This window comes from Solea solea, chromosome 14, assembly GCF_958295425.1.
Source record: "Solea solea chromosome 14, fSolSol10.1, whole genome shotgun sequence".
In the NCBI taxonomy this organism is placed as follows: Eukaryota; Metazoa; Chordata; class Actinopteri; order Pleuronectiformes; family Soleidae; genus Solea; species Solea solea.
Genome location: NC_081147.1, coordinates 297,690 through 315,189, shown reverse-complemented (window position 1 = coordinate 315,189; position 17,500 = coordinate 297,690). Strand labels below are relative to the sequence as shown.

Genomic DNA, 17,500 nt, shown 5'->3' with positions numbered 1-17,500 from the left:
AAAGATGATTGATGGACTAAAACCAGCTCAGATATTTCAAAGATTAAACTCCACCTCCCCTGAGACTGAAGGTCCGCCCCCACGTACAGGAAGTTAATCAGAGAATAATTATCTCTGAGTGATGAGACGAGAAGAGTGCCTCAAAGAAATAGGTCCCCACCTGAGGAGTGTCGTCCTAAAGTGTCCCCACAGAAACAGCTCATTACTGACGTGAGTTCCCACGACACACAACACACTTCTGACCACGACTATTAAAAGACCACAGTCGCCACGGCAACCAGCACTCAGGTACACAAGTCACCACGGCGACCAGCGCTCAGGTACACAAGTCACCACGGCGACCAGCGCTCAGGTACACAAGTCACCACGGCAACCAGCACTCAGGTACACAAGTCACCACGGTAACCAGCACTCAGGTACACAAGTCACCACGGTAACCAGCACTCAGGTACACAAGTCACCACGGCAACCAGCACTCAGGTACACAAGTCACCACGGCGACCAGCGCTCAGGTACACAAGTCACCACGGCGACCAGCGCTCAGGTACACAAGTCACCACGGCGACCAGCGCTCAGGTACACAAGTCACCACGGCGACCAGCACTCAGGTACACAAGTCACCACGGCGACCAGCGCTCGCCTCAGTTTAGGTTGCATCTCCACTACAAAAAAACGTTCCTACTCGTGGGCGGAGTCATCACTGCACGGCTGCATGAAAGTGCAGTGACTTCGTTTTACACACACACACTCAGTGTGTTATTATGATGTCTTTTGTGTTCCTCTCCCAAGTCTGTCTATGAATCTGACTTCTTCAGCTCAGTTTTTCCCTCCTCCTCCTCCTCCTCCTCCTCCTCCTCCCTTTGATCCCAAATCCCAAAGTGCAGCTTCAGGAGGAGGAGGAGGAGGAGGAGGAGGAGAAGGAGGGTTTAAATTAATGAGTGGAGTCTGACAATATTGACTTTCCTGGGAAAACACAACTTCTCTTAAAATCACTGACTGAAAAAATACTTCAGCACATCCATTTACAGCAACTCCTCACCCTCACGCAGAAACATCACAGTCATCTGGATTATGTAGATTATGATGTAAGAAGGAACATCACAGTCATCTGGATTATGTCTATTATGATGTAAACAGGAACATCACAGTCATCTGGATTATGTCTATTATGATGTAAGCAGGAACATCACAGTCATCTGGATTATGTAGATTATGATGTAAACAGGAACATCACAGTCATCTGGATTATGTAGATTATGATGTAAACAGGAACATCACAGTCATCTGGATAATGTCTATTATGATGTAAGCAGGAACATCACAGTCATCTGGATTATGTAGATTATGATGTAAGCAGGAACATCACAGTCATCTGGATTATGTAGATTATGATGTAAACAGGAACATCACAGTCATCTGGATAATGTCTATTATGATGTAAGCAGGAACATCACAGTCATCTGGATTATGTCTATTATGATGTAAGAAGGAACATCACAGTCATCTGGATTATGTAGATTATAATGTAAGCAGGAACTTCACAGTCATCTGGATTATGTCTATTATGATGTAAGAAGGAACATCACAGTCATCTGGATTATGTCTATTATGATGTAAGCAGGAACATCACAGTCATCTGGATTATGTAGATTATAATGTAAACAGGAACATCACAGTCATCTGGATTATGTAGATTATAATGTAAACAGGAACATCACAGTCATCTGGATTATGTCTATTATGATGTAAGCAGGAACATCACAGTCATCTGGATTATGTAGATTATAATGTAAACAGGAACATCACAGTCATCTGGATTATGTAGATTATAATGTAAGCAGGAACTTCACAGTCATCTGGATTATGTCTATTATGATGTAAGAAGGAACATCACAGTCATCTGGATTATGTCTATTATGATGTAAGAAGGAACATCACAGTCATCTGGATTATGTCTATTATGATGTAAGCAGGAACATCACAATCATCTGGATTATGTCTATTATGATGTAAGAAGGAACATCACAGTCATCTGGATTATGTAGATTATGATGTAAGAAGGAACATCACAGTCATCTGGATTATGTCTATTATGATGTAAACAGGAACATCACAGTCATCTGGATTATGTCTATTATGATGTAAGCAGGAACATCACAGTCATCTGGATTATGTAGATTATGATGTAAACAGGAACATCACAGTCATCTGGATTATGTAGATTATGATGTAAACAGGAACATCACAGTCATCTGGATAATGTCTATTATGATGTAAGCAGGAACATCACAGTCATCTGGATTATGTAGATTATGATGTAAGCAGGAACATCACAGTCATCTGGATTATGTAGATTATGATGTAAACAGGAACATCACAGTCATCTGGATAATGTCTATTATGATGTAAGCAGGAACATCACAGTCATCTGGATTATGTCTATTATGATGTAAGAAGGAACATCACAGTCATCTGGATTATGTAGATTATAATGTAAGCAGGAACTTCACAGTCATCTGGATTATGTCTATTATGATGTAAGAAGGAACATCACAGTCATCTGGATTATGTCTATTATGATGTAAGCAGGAACATCACAGTCATCTGGATTATGTAGATTATAATGTAAACAGGAACATCACAGTCATCTGGATTATGTAGATTATAATGTAAACAGGAACATCACAGTCATCTGGATTATGTCTATTATGATGTAAGCAGGAACATCACAGTCATCTGGATTATGTAGATTATAATGTAAACAGGAACATCACAGTCATCTGGATTATGTAGATTATAATGTAAGCAGGAACTTCACAGTCATCTGGATTATGTCTATTATGATGTAAGAAGGAACATCACAGTCATCTGGATTATGTCTATTATGATGTAAGAAGGAACATCACAGTCATCTGGATTATGTCTATTATGATGTAAGCAGGAACATCACAATCATCTGGATTATGTCTATTATGATGTAAGAAGGAACATCACAGTCATCTGGATTATGTAGATTATGATGTAAGCAGGAACATCACAGTCATCTGGATTATGTAGATTATGATGTAAACAGGAACATCACAGTCATCTGGATTATGTCTATTATGATGTAAGAAGGAACATCACAGTCATCTGGATTATGTCTATTATGATGTAAGCAGGAACATCACAGTCATCTGGATTATGTAGATTATAATGTAAGCAGGAACATCACAGTCATCTGGATTATGTAGATTATGATGTAAACAGGAACATCACAGTCATCTGGATTAAGTAGATTATGATGTAAACAGGAACATCACAGTCATCTGGATTATGTAGATTATGATGTAAGAAGGAACATCACAGTCATCTGGATTATGTCTATTATGATGTAAGCAGGAACATCACAGTCATCTGGATTATGTAGATTATAATGTAAGCAGGAACATCACAGTCATCTGGATTATGTCTATTATGATGTAAACAGGAACATCACAGTCATCTGGATTATGTCTATTATGATGTAAGAAGGAACATCACAGTCATCTGGATTATGTCTATTATGATGTAAGCAGGAACATCACAGTCATCTGGATTATGTAGATTATAATGTAAGCAGGAACATCACAGTCATCTGGATTATGTAGATTATGATGTAAACAGGAACATCACAGTCATCTGGATTAAGTAGATTATGATGTAAACAGGAACATCACAGTCATCTGGATTATGTAGATTATGATGTAAGAAGGAACATCACAGTCATCTGGATTATGTCTATTATGATGTAAGCAGGAACATCACAGTCATCTGGATTATGTAGATTATAATGTAAGCAGGAACATCACAGTCATCTGGATTATGTAGATTATGATGTAAACAGGAACATCACAGTCATCTGGATTAAGTAGATTATGATGTAAACAGGAACATCACAGTCATCTGGATTATGTAGATTATGATGTAAACTGTGATGCGTTCACTTGCCCTCGTTTCTTTGAGCGTCTGCTTCTTTAAAGTCAGGACAACAGTTTTATTCACTTGCTCGTCTCGTGTCATAATCTGTAAATGTGATCTCAGATTAGCATCGCAAAAGCCGTCGCCGACGACGACCGTCCATTGTGAGGAGAAGAAACACCTCCCAGTCCTGGAGGCGGGACAGGGAGACGAAGAGGAGGAGACGTGCGCGACAAAAGAGGAAGAAGGCGTCGGCCTGTGATGAAGAACGTTGAACGTCGTGACATTTTCTTATCGCACTAAACAGAGCACATGTGACCTTTGAGCTACTTTGAATGACATCTGGATATTCTGACGGAATAATGTGAGGACAGATAAGACAGTGGACAAAGAGTCTGAAGGACGAGCTGAGGACGGGATGCGTGTGGACTTCACTTACATCACAAAGAACAAACTCAGAGCAAAGACAAGTCACATGACATCAGATCTGCTGTCACAGACAGCCTGGGATCAAACCCCCAACCTTCTCTTTGACAGACAGCCCGCTCTACCACTGAACCACAGCCGTCCAGGATCATCTGACACACACACACACAAACTCTCTCTGTTGCCATGGTAACTCACCGGTGTAGACGAAGCGCCCCGGCGCTCCTTTGCAGAACTGTTTGGACTTGTAGGACAGCGTGACCTCTACGACCCCGGGGATGTGACGAGGAGGCGTCTGGACCCTGATGGCATGAGGAGTGATCAGCTGGAGGAAAAGAACATAAACAACAACATGAACTACAACATGATCATGCCCCTCCCCCTCCCTGATGCCCCTCCCCCTTCCGAACACCTGTTTCTAACTATCCAAGCCCAGTGAGAAACAGAGAAAACAGCCTGTTTTAAAGTCGTGGTATTGTCAAAGCCACGCCCACATTTACATACGTCACAAATCACCCTCGTCTTCATTTTTTAAAATGTTTTAACATGAGAGTGAATGAGAGCTTTGAGCAGAACTCTCTGTGCTTTTAAAACTGTAACACGCAGGGTTAGACGACAACCAGAGCAACGTCTTGATGTAGAAACTGTCAGTGTCTGTGTCAGTGTCAGTGTCTGTGGTCAGTGTCAGTGTCAGTGTCTGTGGTCAGTGTCTGTGGTCAGTGCCTGTGGTCAGTGTCAGTGTCTGTGGTCAGTGTCTGTCAATGTTTGTGTCAGTGTCAGTGGTCTGTGTCTGTGTCTGTGGTTGTCGTCAGTGTCTGTGGTCAGTGTCAGTGTCAATGTCAATGTTTGTGTCAGTGTCAGTGTCAGTGTCAGTGTCAGTGTCAGTGTCTGTGGTCAGTGTCTATGTCAATGTTTGTGTCAGTGTCTGTGGTCTGTGTCTGTGTATGTGTATGTGTATGTGTATGTGTCTGTGTCTGTGGTCAGTGTCAGTCTGTGTCAGTGGTCAGTGTCTATGTCAATGTTTGTGTCAGTGTCAGTGTCAGTGTGTATGGTCAGTGTCACTGTCACTGGTCAGTGTCAGTGGTCTGTGTCTGTTTGTGTCTGCGTCTGTGTCTGTGTCAGTGGTCAGTGTCTGCGTCTGTGTCTGTGTCTGTGTCAGTTTCTCACCTCGCTCCAAACCAACATGGTTCCGAAGACGACCTGCAGTCCGTCAAAGAAATTGTCCCCGATGAGAATGACAGTGGCTCCTCCGGTCGTCCAGCCTTCACTGGGACTGATGGCTTTGATGCAGGGCGTGGCTGCTTCATAACACAGAGAGGAAACATGAGAGGAAACATGAGAGGACACATGAGAGGAAACATGAGAGGAAACATGAGAGGACACATGAGAGGACACATGAGAGGAAACATGAGAGGACACATGAGAGGAAACATGAGAGGAAACATGAGAGGACACATGAGAGGAAACATGAGAGGACACATGAGAGGACACATGAGGGGACACATGAGAGGACACATGAGAGGACACATGAGAGGAAACATGAGAGGACACATGAGAGGAAACATGAGAGGAAACATGAGAGGACACATGAGAGGAAACATGAGAGGACACATGAGAGGACACATGAGAGGACACATGAGAGGAAACATGAGAGGACACATGAGAGGACACATGAGAGGAAACATGAGAGGACACATGAGGACACATGAGAGGACACATGAGAGGACACATGAGAGTAACATAGTTTGTGATTCTAATGATTCAGTTTCACCCAAAACAACTGCTTTAAGTCACTAGTTTGCGTTGTGTAGAAAACCATGTCACCGCAGTTTCACACAGACATGCTGTAGTGACTCCGCCCACACAGAGGAGGAGCTATGAAGTCATGGACATGACAACATGACTGAAACTAAAGTGGGTCAAATCTATGTAAACATCAGTTTGGCGTCTGAATGAGCTGAAGAATGAGAAAGGAAACAGGAAGTGATGAGGGTGAAAACACACACACACACACACACACACTGATCAATAAGCAGCTCCATATAAACAGAGTCTCCTCTTGGACGAGACAGTTGTGGACAGAGACAGAGACAGAGACAGAGTCGATGTCTTCACACGCTTACAACTTTTTACCAGAAACAGCAGCTGTTTTTACTGTGAGAGAAGATATGCAATAATAATAATATCATGTGGAATAATAATATATAATGTGTTATAATAATGATATCATGTGTAATAACAATAAAATAATATCACGTGTAATAATAATAATAATAATAATATCATGTGTAATAATAATAATATCATGTGTAATAACAATAATATCATGTGTAATAATAATATATCATGTGTAATAACAATAATATCATGTGTAATAATAATAATAATATCATGTGTAATAATAATAATAATATCAAGTGTAATGATAATAATAATAATATCATGTGTAATAATAATATATCATGTGTAATAACAATAATATCATGTGTAATAATAATAATAATATCATGTGTAATGATAATAATAATAATATCATGTGTAATAATAATATATCATGTGTAATAACAATAATATCATGTGTAATAATAATAATAATATCATGTGTAATAATAATAAAATAATATCACGTGTAATAATAATGATATCATGTGTAATAATAATAATATCATGTGTAATAATAATAATATCAATAATATCATGTGTAATAATAATATATCATGTGTAATATAATAATATCATGTGTAATAATAATAATATCATGTGCAATAATAATATATCATGTGTAATAACAATAATATCACGTGCGATAATAATATATCATGTGTAATAATAATATATCATGTGTAATAACAATATAATAATGATATCACGTGTAATAATAAAGTTTACAAAAAGAACATAAACATAGATGTTGTTTACTTTTATATTAACTCTATATTAATTAATTAATTAATTAATTGATTAATTAATTAAGGACATCCTTTAGTCTTTGTTTGAACTGAAGATCGTTCCAGAAGAGAGAACACACACACACACACACACACAGATGAAAGAAAAGTGTGGAGTCTGAGGAGTTGATTCATTTTCCTCTTTTGTTGCAGCACTATGTGTATGTGTGTGTGTGTGTGTGTGTGTGCGTGTGTGTGTGCGTGTGTGTGTGCGTGTGTGTGTGCGTGTCTCCTGCAGGACACCGTACATGAATGTTTAAAGTGCTGACTGTCGAAGTTTCACAGGTGAAAAAATGTCTCAGCACATCTGTGTCAGGGAGCGTTAGTTTTCTCCCTCTGGACGCAGCAGACAGGTGGAGACACAGGAGGTCAGCTGACACTGCTGTGCCTTTGATCAACAACCTCCACCCGTCTGCTCCTGCAAGTAGGTTAAACCAAAGCACACAGCTCCATCAGCAGCAGCTCCTGGAGGAGCCTGCAGAGGGAGCCGTCTGTGAGAGGACACACACACACACACACACACACAGTCTTTTAGAGTTTGTTTCACGCTTTAGTCCGTCCCAGAGGGGTGGAGACTGTGTGAGAGGACTGAGACGTCTGGAAGTCCACACAAACCATTTTTCACCTCAGAGATATTAGTGGATGACCTGATAACGTAAGCTCCACCCACCTGGGATTTCAAGTAGGTTAAAAGAAGCGAACACATGGCGCCGTCGCTCCTGGAAACGTCTCAAACTTTTAACAGAAAGCGCAGAGTGAGAGAGGACGACGCCACCGTGGCGTTTGATGTTTGACGGACAGTTTTTCTCTACTGAACGTCCCAGACGGGTGGTGATTACTAAAATGGTGAGAAGTGAAAGCTGATTTTCTTTCACTCAACTTTTGCTGCAGTGTTTTACAAGGTGATGAGGTAAGCTCCACCCGTCTACTGCATCAGGGAGGCTAAAACAAGCAGAGAAACATGTGTTTAACTCCACCCGTCTGGTGCTTTAAGTAGGACAGAACAAACTCAAAGTTTGAACAATATTCATCAAACGAGGTGAGTTTGTTTTGCTCAGCTGCAGGTGCCAGGTGGGTGGAGCTTTCCTCACAGTTAGCTCATCAACACTCAACAAAACCTAGTACTGGTCTGGTTAAGCTCCGCCCTTCTGGCACTTCAGGTCATTGCTCTGGAGGCGGCGAAGCGAGTAAGAGGCGGAGTTTTATGCCCGCGTCCAGTTTATTCTCCTAGGATGCGTTTGATTTGGTCACCACAGACACGAAGCGTCTTACCTTCAGACGGGTCCAGGCGTCGGGCGCGGCGGCCATGTTTGGAGTTGTTGTGGACGAACATGTTGTCTGACACGGCGAGAACGTGTCCGTCCACGTTTACTGTGGTGGACACGACCACCTGTGGACACACAAACACACGTTTGTGTTTCCTCTTATGTTGTGTGTCTCTGTGTGTGTGTGTGTGTGTGTGTGTGTGTGTGTTACCTGGAACCTCCTCATGTCTCGAGGATTTCCTGCGTTCTTCAAACAGTTCTGGTTACATTTGAGGAAAAACTTGAGGAAGAATCTGGAAAACAAAGTCACATGATCAGGATTCACTTCACTTCACCAAAATAAAAGCTTTTCCATCAGAAATCATGTACAACAATAATCTATGTTTTACGTTTTGTGTGTGTGTGTGTGTGTGTGTGTGTGTGTGTGTGTGTGATGACAGGTTCAGAGGAAGATTCTTACTGAACGTTTGACTGAATTATCTATCTATAAAGTTAACCATCTATCTATTGGACACACTGCCCCAACACACTAAGGTCATGATGTCATAAGGTCATGATGTCATAAGGTCATGATGTCATGATGTCATGAGGTCAGTATCAGTATTTGTTTTCCCAAACAACTCTAATTCTGCTGAGTCATAGTAACACACAAACCAACAATGACTCAAAATACACACACGCAGCACGGTCATAATAAATGCTACAGTTTTTAAATATTGAAAAATATGACTGAGGCCACACCCCCTCCTCTATTCCCCACCTCCTCTCCTCCTGCCTCTCATCAACACTTCCTGAGTTATGACGTCTCATTCGGAGCCAGTTTTCCCGCTCCTCCCTGCTCCCTCCTCCCTCCTCCTCGCTGAGTTACGGTGATGTCACAGTGGCGGTGGAGTATTGATCAGGAGCAGAGGAGGCGGAGGGGTCAGAAAGGATGACCACTTTAATGCATTTCCCTCCACCGTGTAATCTGTGCTTATCCATCTCTGGCACCATAAGCCCCTCCCCCCCACCCCGATGGAGCACTTCCTCTTTAATTGTCACATTAACACAATAATAATGTGAGGAGTTAACCAGCAGCGAGGTCACACACACACACACACACACACACACACACACACACACATCACAGACATGTCACATTAACCAGAGGATAACCTCTGTTTTACACACACACACACACACACACACACACTTGTGTTTCATTCATAGACATCATACATTCTCTAGCCACGTCACCTTTAAAGAGGTCCTCTATCACTTATACGATAGTTACGCTAGTTACTGACATATACGTGAGTTACGTTAGTTACTGACTTATACGTGAGTTACGTTAGTTACTGACTTATACGTGAGTTACGTTAGTTACTGACATATACTTGAGTTACGTTAGTTACTGACTTATACGTGAGTTACGTTAGTTACTGACATATACGTGAGTTACGTTAGTTACTGACTTATACGTGAGTTACGTTAGTTACTGACATATACGTGAGTTACGTTAGTTACTGACATATACTTGAGTTACGTTAGTTACTGACTTATACGTGAGTTACGTTAGTTACTGACATATACGTGAGTTACGTTAGTTACTGACTTATACGTGAGTTACGTTAGTTACTGACATATACGTGAGTTACGTTAGTTACTGACTTATACGTGAGTTACGTTAGTTACTGACATATACGTGAGTTACGTTAGTTACTGACTTATACGTGAGTTACGTTAGTTACTGACATATACGCGAGTTACGTTAGTTACTGACATATACGTGAGTTACGTTAGTTACTGACTTATACGTGAGTTATGTTAGTTACTGACTTATACGTGAGTTACGTTAGTTACTGACTTATACGTGAGTTACGTTAGTTGCTGACATATACGTGATTTACGTTAGTTGCTGACTTATACGTGAGTTACGTTAGTTGCTGACATATACGTGAGTTACGTTAGTTGCTGACATATACGTGAGTTACGTTAGTTGCTGACATATACGTGAGTTACGTTAGTTGCTGACATATACGTGAGTTACGTTAGTTGCTGACTTATACGTGAGTTACGTTAGTTACTGACATATACGTGAATTACGTTAGTTGCTGACTTATACGTGAGTTACGTTAGTTACTGACTTATACGTGAGTTACGTTAGTTACTGACTTATACGTGAGTTACGTTAGTTACTGACATATACGTGAGTTACGTTAGTTACTTACATATACGTGAGTTACGTTAGTTACTGACATATACGTGAGTGACGTTAGTTACTGACATATACGTGAGTTACGTTAGTTACTTACATATATGTGAGTTATGTTAGTTACTGACTTATACGTGAGTTACGTTAGTTACTGACTTATACGTGAGTTACGTTAGTTACTGACATATACGTGAGTTACGTTAGTTACTTACATATACGTGAGTTATGTTAGTTACTTACATATACGTGAGTTATGTTAGTTACTGACATATATTAACTTGTTTTCATGATCAAGTTTAGATTTAAACCTGATCTTCGGGGTGGAGTGGCTCAGTGGTTAAGACCGGTACCCTGTGTGCGAAAGACATCATGGTCGCAATGGTCGCAAGTTCGACTCCACCCCTGGCTGATTGTACTCAATTCCATTATAAGTCGCTTTGGATAACTGCTAAATGACATGAAATGTAATGATCAAAAACCTCCTCGTCACTGAAAACAAGCCGATGTAAATATCTCCTCACTGACGCTCTCGTCAGCCGCGCTGTTTCAGACCAAAATCACACCCCCAGAACAAGGACTGTGTTGTGATTGGCCAGCCAACGAGAGCTTTCCCACTGTCCTGTGATTGGCCAGGTACCTGGAAGTGACATCATTAGCTCGTCAGCTCTCAGATACGCAGTTCCCCCTCTGGCAAGATGGATGCTCTGCATCTCAGCAGCTACAACCAAAGTAGTTCTTCTTCTTCTTCTGCAGTTGAATGTACGCAACCGGATGTGCCCTGACTAGGAGGCGCTGCTGTTCAGAGGAGTGGTGAAATTCGTGTGACGTTATCAGTCAACGGAAGTGCCGTTCCGCTTCATAGAGCTCAGTAAAACAATCAAACCTGCGCTCTCAGCAGTGACTGAACTGACTGTTATGGACTTCTAGGGCTTCATAAACGAGGTCATGATGCAGATACACACAAACACAGCGTTAATTGGCACTTATTCCAGTGGTTAGGGTTAGGGTTCCCCGCAAGGGCCTTCTACGCCTTAAAAAATGGAAAATTTAATTTAATACAATACATTTAATAAATTTTCTCTCATCATTGTTCTAAAGTTAAGGCTTTCTGACTGAGAGATTGCCGCAGCTGTGTCCCCTCGCTTTGGTACTGACCATAGAGAAAGGACTTCTTTCGGAGCTCAAGTCAGAGGACACACTTTATGACGCTGCCATCACCCACTTCACAAGGAAAGACTGACGAATGGATTTGGTTTTCATGTAAGGTAGGCCTATGTTGTAAGGTAGGCCTATGTTATAAGGTAGGTCTATGTTGTAAGGTAGGTCTATGTTGTAAGGTAGGCCTATGTTGTAAGGTAGGTCTATGTTGTAAGAAAGGCCTATGTTGTAAGGTAGGTCTATGTTGTAAGGTAGGCCTATGTTATAAGGTAGATCTATGTTATAAGGTAGGTCTATGTTGTAAGGTAGGCCTATGTTGTAAGGTAGGTCTATGTTATAAGGTAGGCCTATGTTATAAGGTAGGTCTATGTTGTAAGAAAGGCCTATGTTGTAAGGTAGGTCTATGTTGTAAGGTAGGCCTATGTTATAAGGTAGATCTATGTTATAAGGTAGGTCTATGTTGTAAGGTAGACCTATGTTGTAAGGTAGGCCTATGTTGTAAGGTAGGTCTATGTTATAAGGTAGGTCTATGTTGTAATGTAGACCTATGTTGTAAGGTAGGTCTATGTTGTAAGGTAGGCCTATGTTGTAAGGTAGGTCTATGTTGTAAGGTAGGCCTATGTTGTAAGGTAGGTCTATGTTGTAAGGTAGGCCTATGTTGTAAGGTAGATCTATGTTGTAAGGTAGGTCTATGTTGTAAGGTAGATCTATGTTGTAAGGTAGGCCTATGTTGTAAGGTAGGTCTATGTTGTAAGGTAGGTCTATGTTGTAAGGTAGATCTATGTTGTAAGGTAGGTCTATGTTGTAAGGTAGGTCTATGTTGTAAGACACATCAAGGGCTTGAGTTTGTTTATAAACGTGCTGGGGACAATAACCATAGCTTAAGTGTGGTTTGAAAAGTGCTGGGTTTTTATTACAGTATGCACTGTATTACAGTGTATTGAGTGGCTCCGACACTCCTATAAAAGGAAAAATAACACATACACATACAAAAAACATGCACACCGCACTTCAGTGTCTTAAAGAACAGTCTTTGTTTTACCAGCTTGTGCAGTTGAAATTGTATTAAAGTTTGAGGACGCTCATGAATTTATTTGTCAATGTGTTGTTTGTTGTGTGCCGTGATTTCATAGCGCTGTCCATGGTGATGAAATGAGCCTCGGTGTCAGCAGCGTCACAGGGTGACCTCATTTTATATTTCCAGATTTTGGCTATGTTTGCACTGAGTATGTTTCTTTAATTTCAGTCTCCACTTTTATTTTACAGTTGCAGTTGTTTAACGCTTTTTATTCACAGTAATGTTGCTTTTATTCCGCGGTTATTTATTTTCTCATTAATGATGGCTGAGGTGAAGATCCAGCTGTAGTGCTCACGGTTCACCACTGATTAATTAAAACCCTAGAACCAGGTCTTAACCCTGAAAAAGACCTTTAAAACTGTGTGTGTGAAAACTGATCTGTTCAATGTAACAGTGACACACGCACACACACACACGCGCGCGCGCACAGACATCTACCTGACAGAGGAGGCGTGGCATCAAACCAGCTTCACCCGGGAAATTTGGAAGGGGGGTGGGGGGGATCACTGAGACACTGTGTGTGTGTGTGTGTGTGTGTGTGTAGATGATGTCACCCTCAACCACACCCAGTGCACTATGGGAAGCAATTATGTTGAGCTCGGATTACAAGGCCCTGATGAACACACACACACACACACACACAGACACACAGACACACACACACACACACACACACACACACACACACACACTCCCTGGAGTCTCTCTCTTATTACGTTAGACCAGAAAAGAAGAAGAAAAATCAATATTTCAGCAGGAGTATTTTTAAACGCTTTGATTCTCTCTCTGTGAAGAGTCGCCACACACCTAACCACCTAACCCTAACCAGCTAAGCCTAACAAGCTAACACCTAACCAGCTAACCCTAACCAGCTGACACTAACCAGCTGACACCTAACCAGCTAACACCGAACCAGCTAAGCCTAACCAGCTGACACCTAACCAGCTAATCCTAACCAGCTGACACCTAACCAGCTAACACCTAACCAGCTAATACTAACCAGCTGACACCTAACCAGCTAATCCTAACCAGCTGACACCTAACCAGCTAACACCTAACCAGCTAATCCTAACCAGCTGACACCTAACCAGCTAACACCTAACCAGCTGACACCTAACCAGCTAATCCTAACCAGCTGACACCTAACCAGCTAACACCTAACCAGCTGACACCTAACCAGCTAATCCTAACCAGCTGACACCTAACCAGCTAACACCTAACCAGCTAACCCTAACCAACCGACACCTAACCAGCTGACACCTAACCAGCTAACCCTAACCAGCGAACACCTAACCAGCTGACACTTTACCAGGTGACTGCCTGGTGAGTCCAGGTCCAGCACCACACTGAGGCCATGACCTCATGTGTTCATTGACAACTAACAAAAACACAAGAGCAGAGGACAGAAGAAGAAGAAGGGAAGAGAGGAAGAGGAGGAGATTGGGGGGCGGGGCCTCATTAGGTCAGTGAAGTCTAATATTGACTGACACACACACACATCACATTTACAGGAACATGTACAATCACACTCAATATTTAATGAGGCAATAAAACACACACACACACACAGTGACATGGAGCTCTGTTGATGCTATGACTTCTGGGAGGTGATGACATCAGAGCAGAGGTGATGACATCACCGTTCATTCAGCGTGACATGTTAGATTTATAGCTGTCTATGGACTTTGGTGTGGGAGAGTGAGGGTTTCCTGTGTGAGATAAAGACGTTGATGTTGTTTAAAACTTAAACTGACGTAGATATTGTTTTGTATTAAGAGCTTGTTATTATTACACACACACACACACACACACAGAGAAAATCAGTGATTTTAACAGCACACACACACACACAGAAAATCAGTGATTTGAACAGCACACACACACACACACACACACACACACAGAAAATCAGTGATTTTAACAGCACACACACACACAGAAAATCAGTGATTTGAACAGCACACACACACACACACACACACACACACAGAAAATCAGTGATTTTAACAGCACACACACACACACACACACACACACAGAGACAATCAGTGATTTGAACAGCACACACACACACACACACACACACACACAGAAAATCAGTGATTTTAACAGCACACACACACACACACACACACACAGAGAAAATCAGTGATTTTAACAGCACACACACACACACACACACACAGAGACAATCAGTGATTTGAACAGCACACACACACACACACACACACACACACACAGAAAATCAGTGATTTTAACAGCACACACACACACACACACACAGAGAAAATCAGTGATTTTAACAGCACACACACACACACACACACAGAAAATCAGTGATTTGAACAGCACGCACACACACACACACACACACACACACACAGGAGTTGTTGATCCACTGCTGTTGTGTGATGGAGTGAATGTGTTATTTTGTCACTGCTTGGTTCAGATTGACCTCAGTGAAACAAAGTGACCACACGAGGCAGCAGAGGAGCAGCAGAGTGGGGGAGTGTGAAGAAGCTGGTTTCTTCATTCAACTTTATTTATTACTGTGCTGTGCTTTAAGAGATCAACATTAGCATTAGCATTGTTATCTCACTCATGAGTTAATATTCCACACACTGAGCTCACTGACCAGCTCTTTGATTAACATTCACACTGACACTGTGATGCATCAACAGTCCTGAGTTACTGACGCGCAATTACACAAGAAGACGTTCTAATCATCGCCTGAGGCCGCCCACTAACCACTTCATCTTCACTCTTCATCTGCTCATGTTCAGCAAACACAGTCAGGTCACATGTCACATGTCAGTGATGTCACAGGAAACACAGTCAGGTCACATGTCACATGTCAGTGATGTCACAGGAAACACAGTCAGGTCACATGACACATGTCAGTGATGTCACAGGAAACACAGTCAGGTCACATGTCACATGTCAGTGATGTCACAGGAAACACAGTCAGGTCACATGACACATGTCAGTGATGTCACAGGAAACACAGTCAGGTCACATGACACATGTCAGTGATGTCACAGGAAACACAGTCAGGTCACATGTCAGTGATGTCACAGGAAACACAGTCAGGTCACATGTCAGTGATGTCACAGGAAACAGAGTCAGGTCACATGACACATGTCAGTGATGTCACAGGTCACATGACACATGTCAGTGTTCTGCTAAACCAGGACTGTACCAATGAAATACTCACAACACTTTCATCTGGTTCACGACTGATGGACAGAGACAAAGAGGACATGTGGATGGTTTGTGTGATGCTAACATCGTGCTAACAGGTTTGTGTGAGGCTAACATCGTGCTAACAGGTTTGTGTGATGCTAACATCGCGCTAACAGGTTTGTGTGATGCTAACCACACGCTAACAGGTTTGTGTGATGCTAACATCGTGCTAACAGGTTTGTGTGATGCTAACATCCCGCTAACAGGTTTGTGTGATGCTAACATCGCGCTAACAGGTTTGTGTGATGCTAAGCACACGCTAACAGGTGTGTGATGCTAACATCCCGCTAACAGGTTTGTGTGATGCTAACATCGCGCTAACAGCGAGGTTGTTGGTTCATTGGTCACATCTGTGTATTACTCTCTGAAGAATAAAGATGGTGGAACTTGCCATTATTTGCCACTAACAGGGGAGTGGTTAGCTTAGCAATAGCCTCAGGAGAGTAGTTTGCTTTGAATTAGCTTCAGTTGCATTTTTAGTTTGGCATTAACTCCAAAACAGAATTTAGCTTAGCAATAGCTTCAGGAAAGTAGGAAGTTTAGCATTAGGTCCAGGAGCGTGTTTAGCATAGCATTAGCTTCAGGAGAGTGTAAACACAAATCATTCCAAAATGGCCGCCATGATAATCTGCTGTCCACATACTGTGGTGTGTTTATGTTTTTATTTAGATTGAAACATGAAACATTGGCTTGATTTACATGTGATCATCATGATTTTACTGATTTAGAATCAACGATTGTTTCTGTGATTCAACACGTTTATGGTTTAAGAGCTGATGAAGAGTAAGTGGTGTTTGAGTAGTTAGAGATAAATGTTTAACTATTGATGAGGCATAGAACACACACACACACACACACACACACACACACACACACTGATGCTGCTGATAAAGAGCAATAATGATGCAAGCGTTACAAACTAAATGTAATTTACAATATTTTGCTAATAAGTCAACACCAGACACACACACGCAGTCACGCACACAGACACACACACTCACACAGACACACACAGACACACACGGACACTCACTCACTTACACACACACAGACAGACACACACACACTGACTCAGACACACACTGGTGTAAACGTGTTTGTTGTCCTGCTGACTCTCGCTGCAGTCTCAGGTTTAAAGTCTCTCCTCCATCTGTTTTTCGGCGCTCGGCTCGCTCGGCTGCTCTGGGATCAGCTTCAGTAACGAGGTGAAACCAGATGAACCATCTGCTCTGACCTTGAGCCGGACAGT

At 41.8% G+C, this 17,500-nt stretch overlaps 1 protein-coding gene across 3 annotated transcripts in view; it reads right to left on the bottom strand.

Moving 5' to 3' along the window:
- The window catches only part of LOC131472576 (transcription factor COE3-like), a 61,654-nt gene that overhangs the window by 15,619 nt on the left and 28,535 nt on the right, over positions 1–17,500 (bottom strand). For 2 of the 3 annotated variants that reach the window (XM_058649909.1, XM_058649907.1), the window contains exons 7-10: positions 8,790–8,871; positions 8,586–8,703; positions 5,533–5,666; positions 4,564–4,690 (exon numbers count right to left, since the gene is read on the bottom strand). In XM_058649909.1, the coding sequence (XP_058505892.1) occupies positions 4,564–4,690; positions 5,533–5,666; positions 8,586–8,703; positions 8,790–8,871 (461 nt within the window). The remainder of the gene's footprint in view (positions 1–4,563; positions 4,691–5,532; positions 5,667–8,585; positions 8,704–8,789; positions 8,872–17,500) is intronic. The other variant, XM_058649908.1, reaches the window with a different exon arrangement.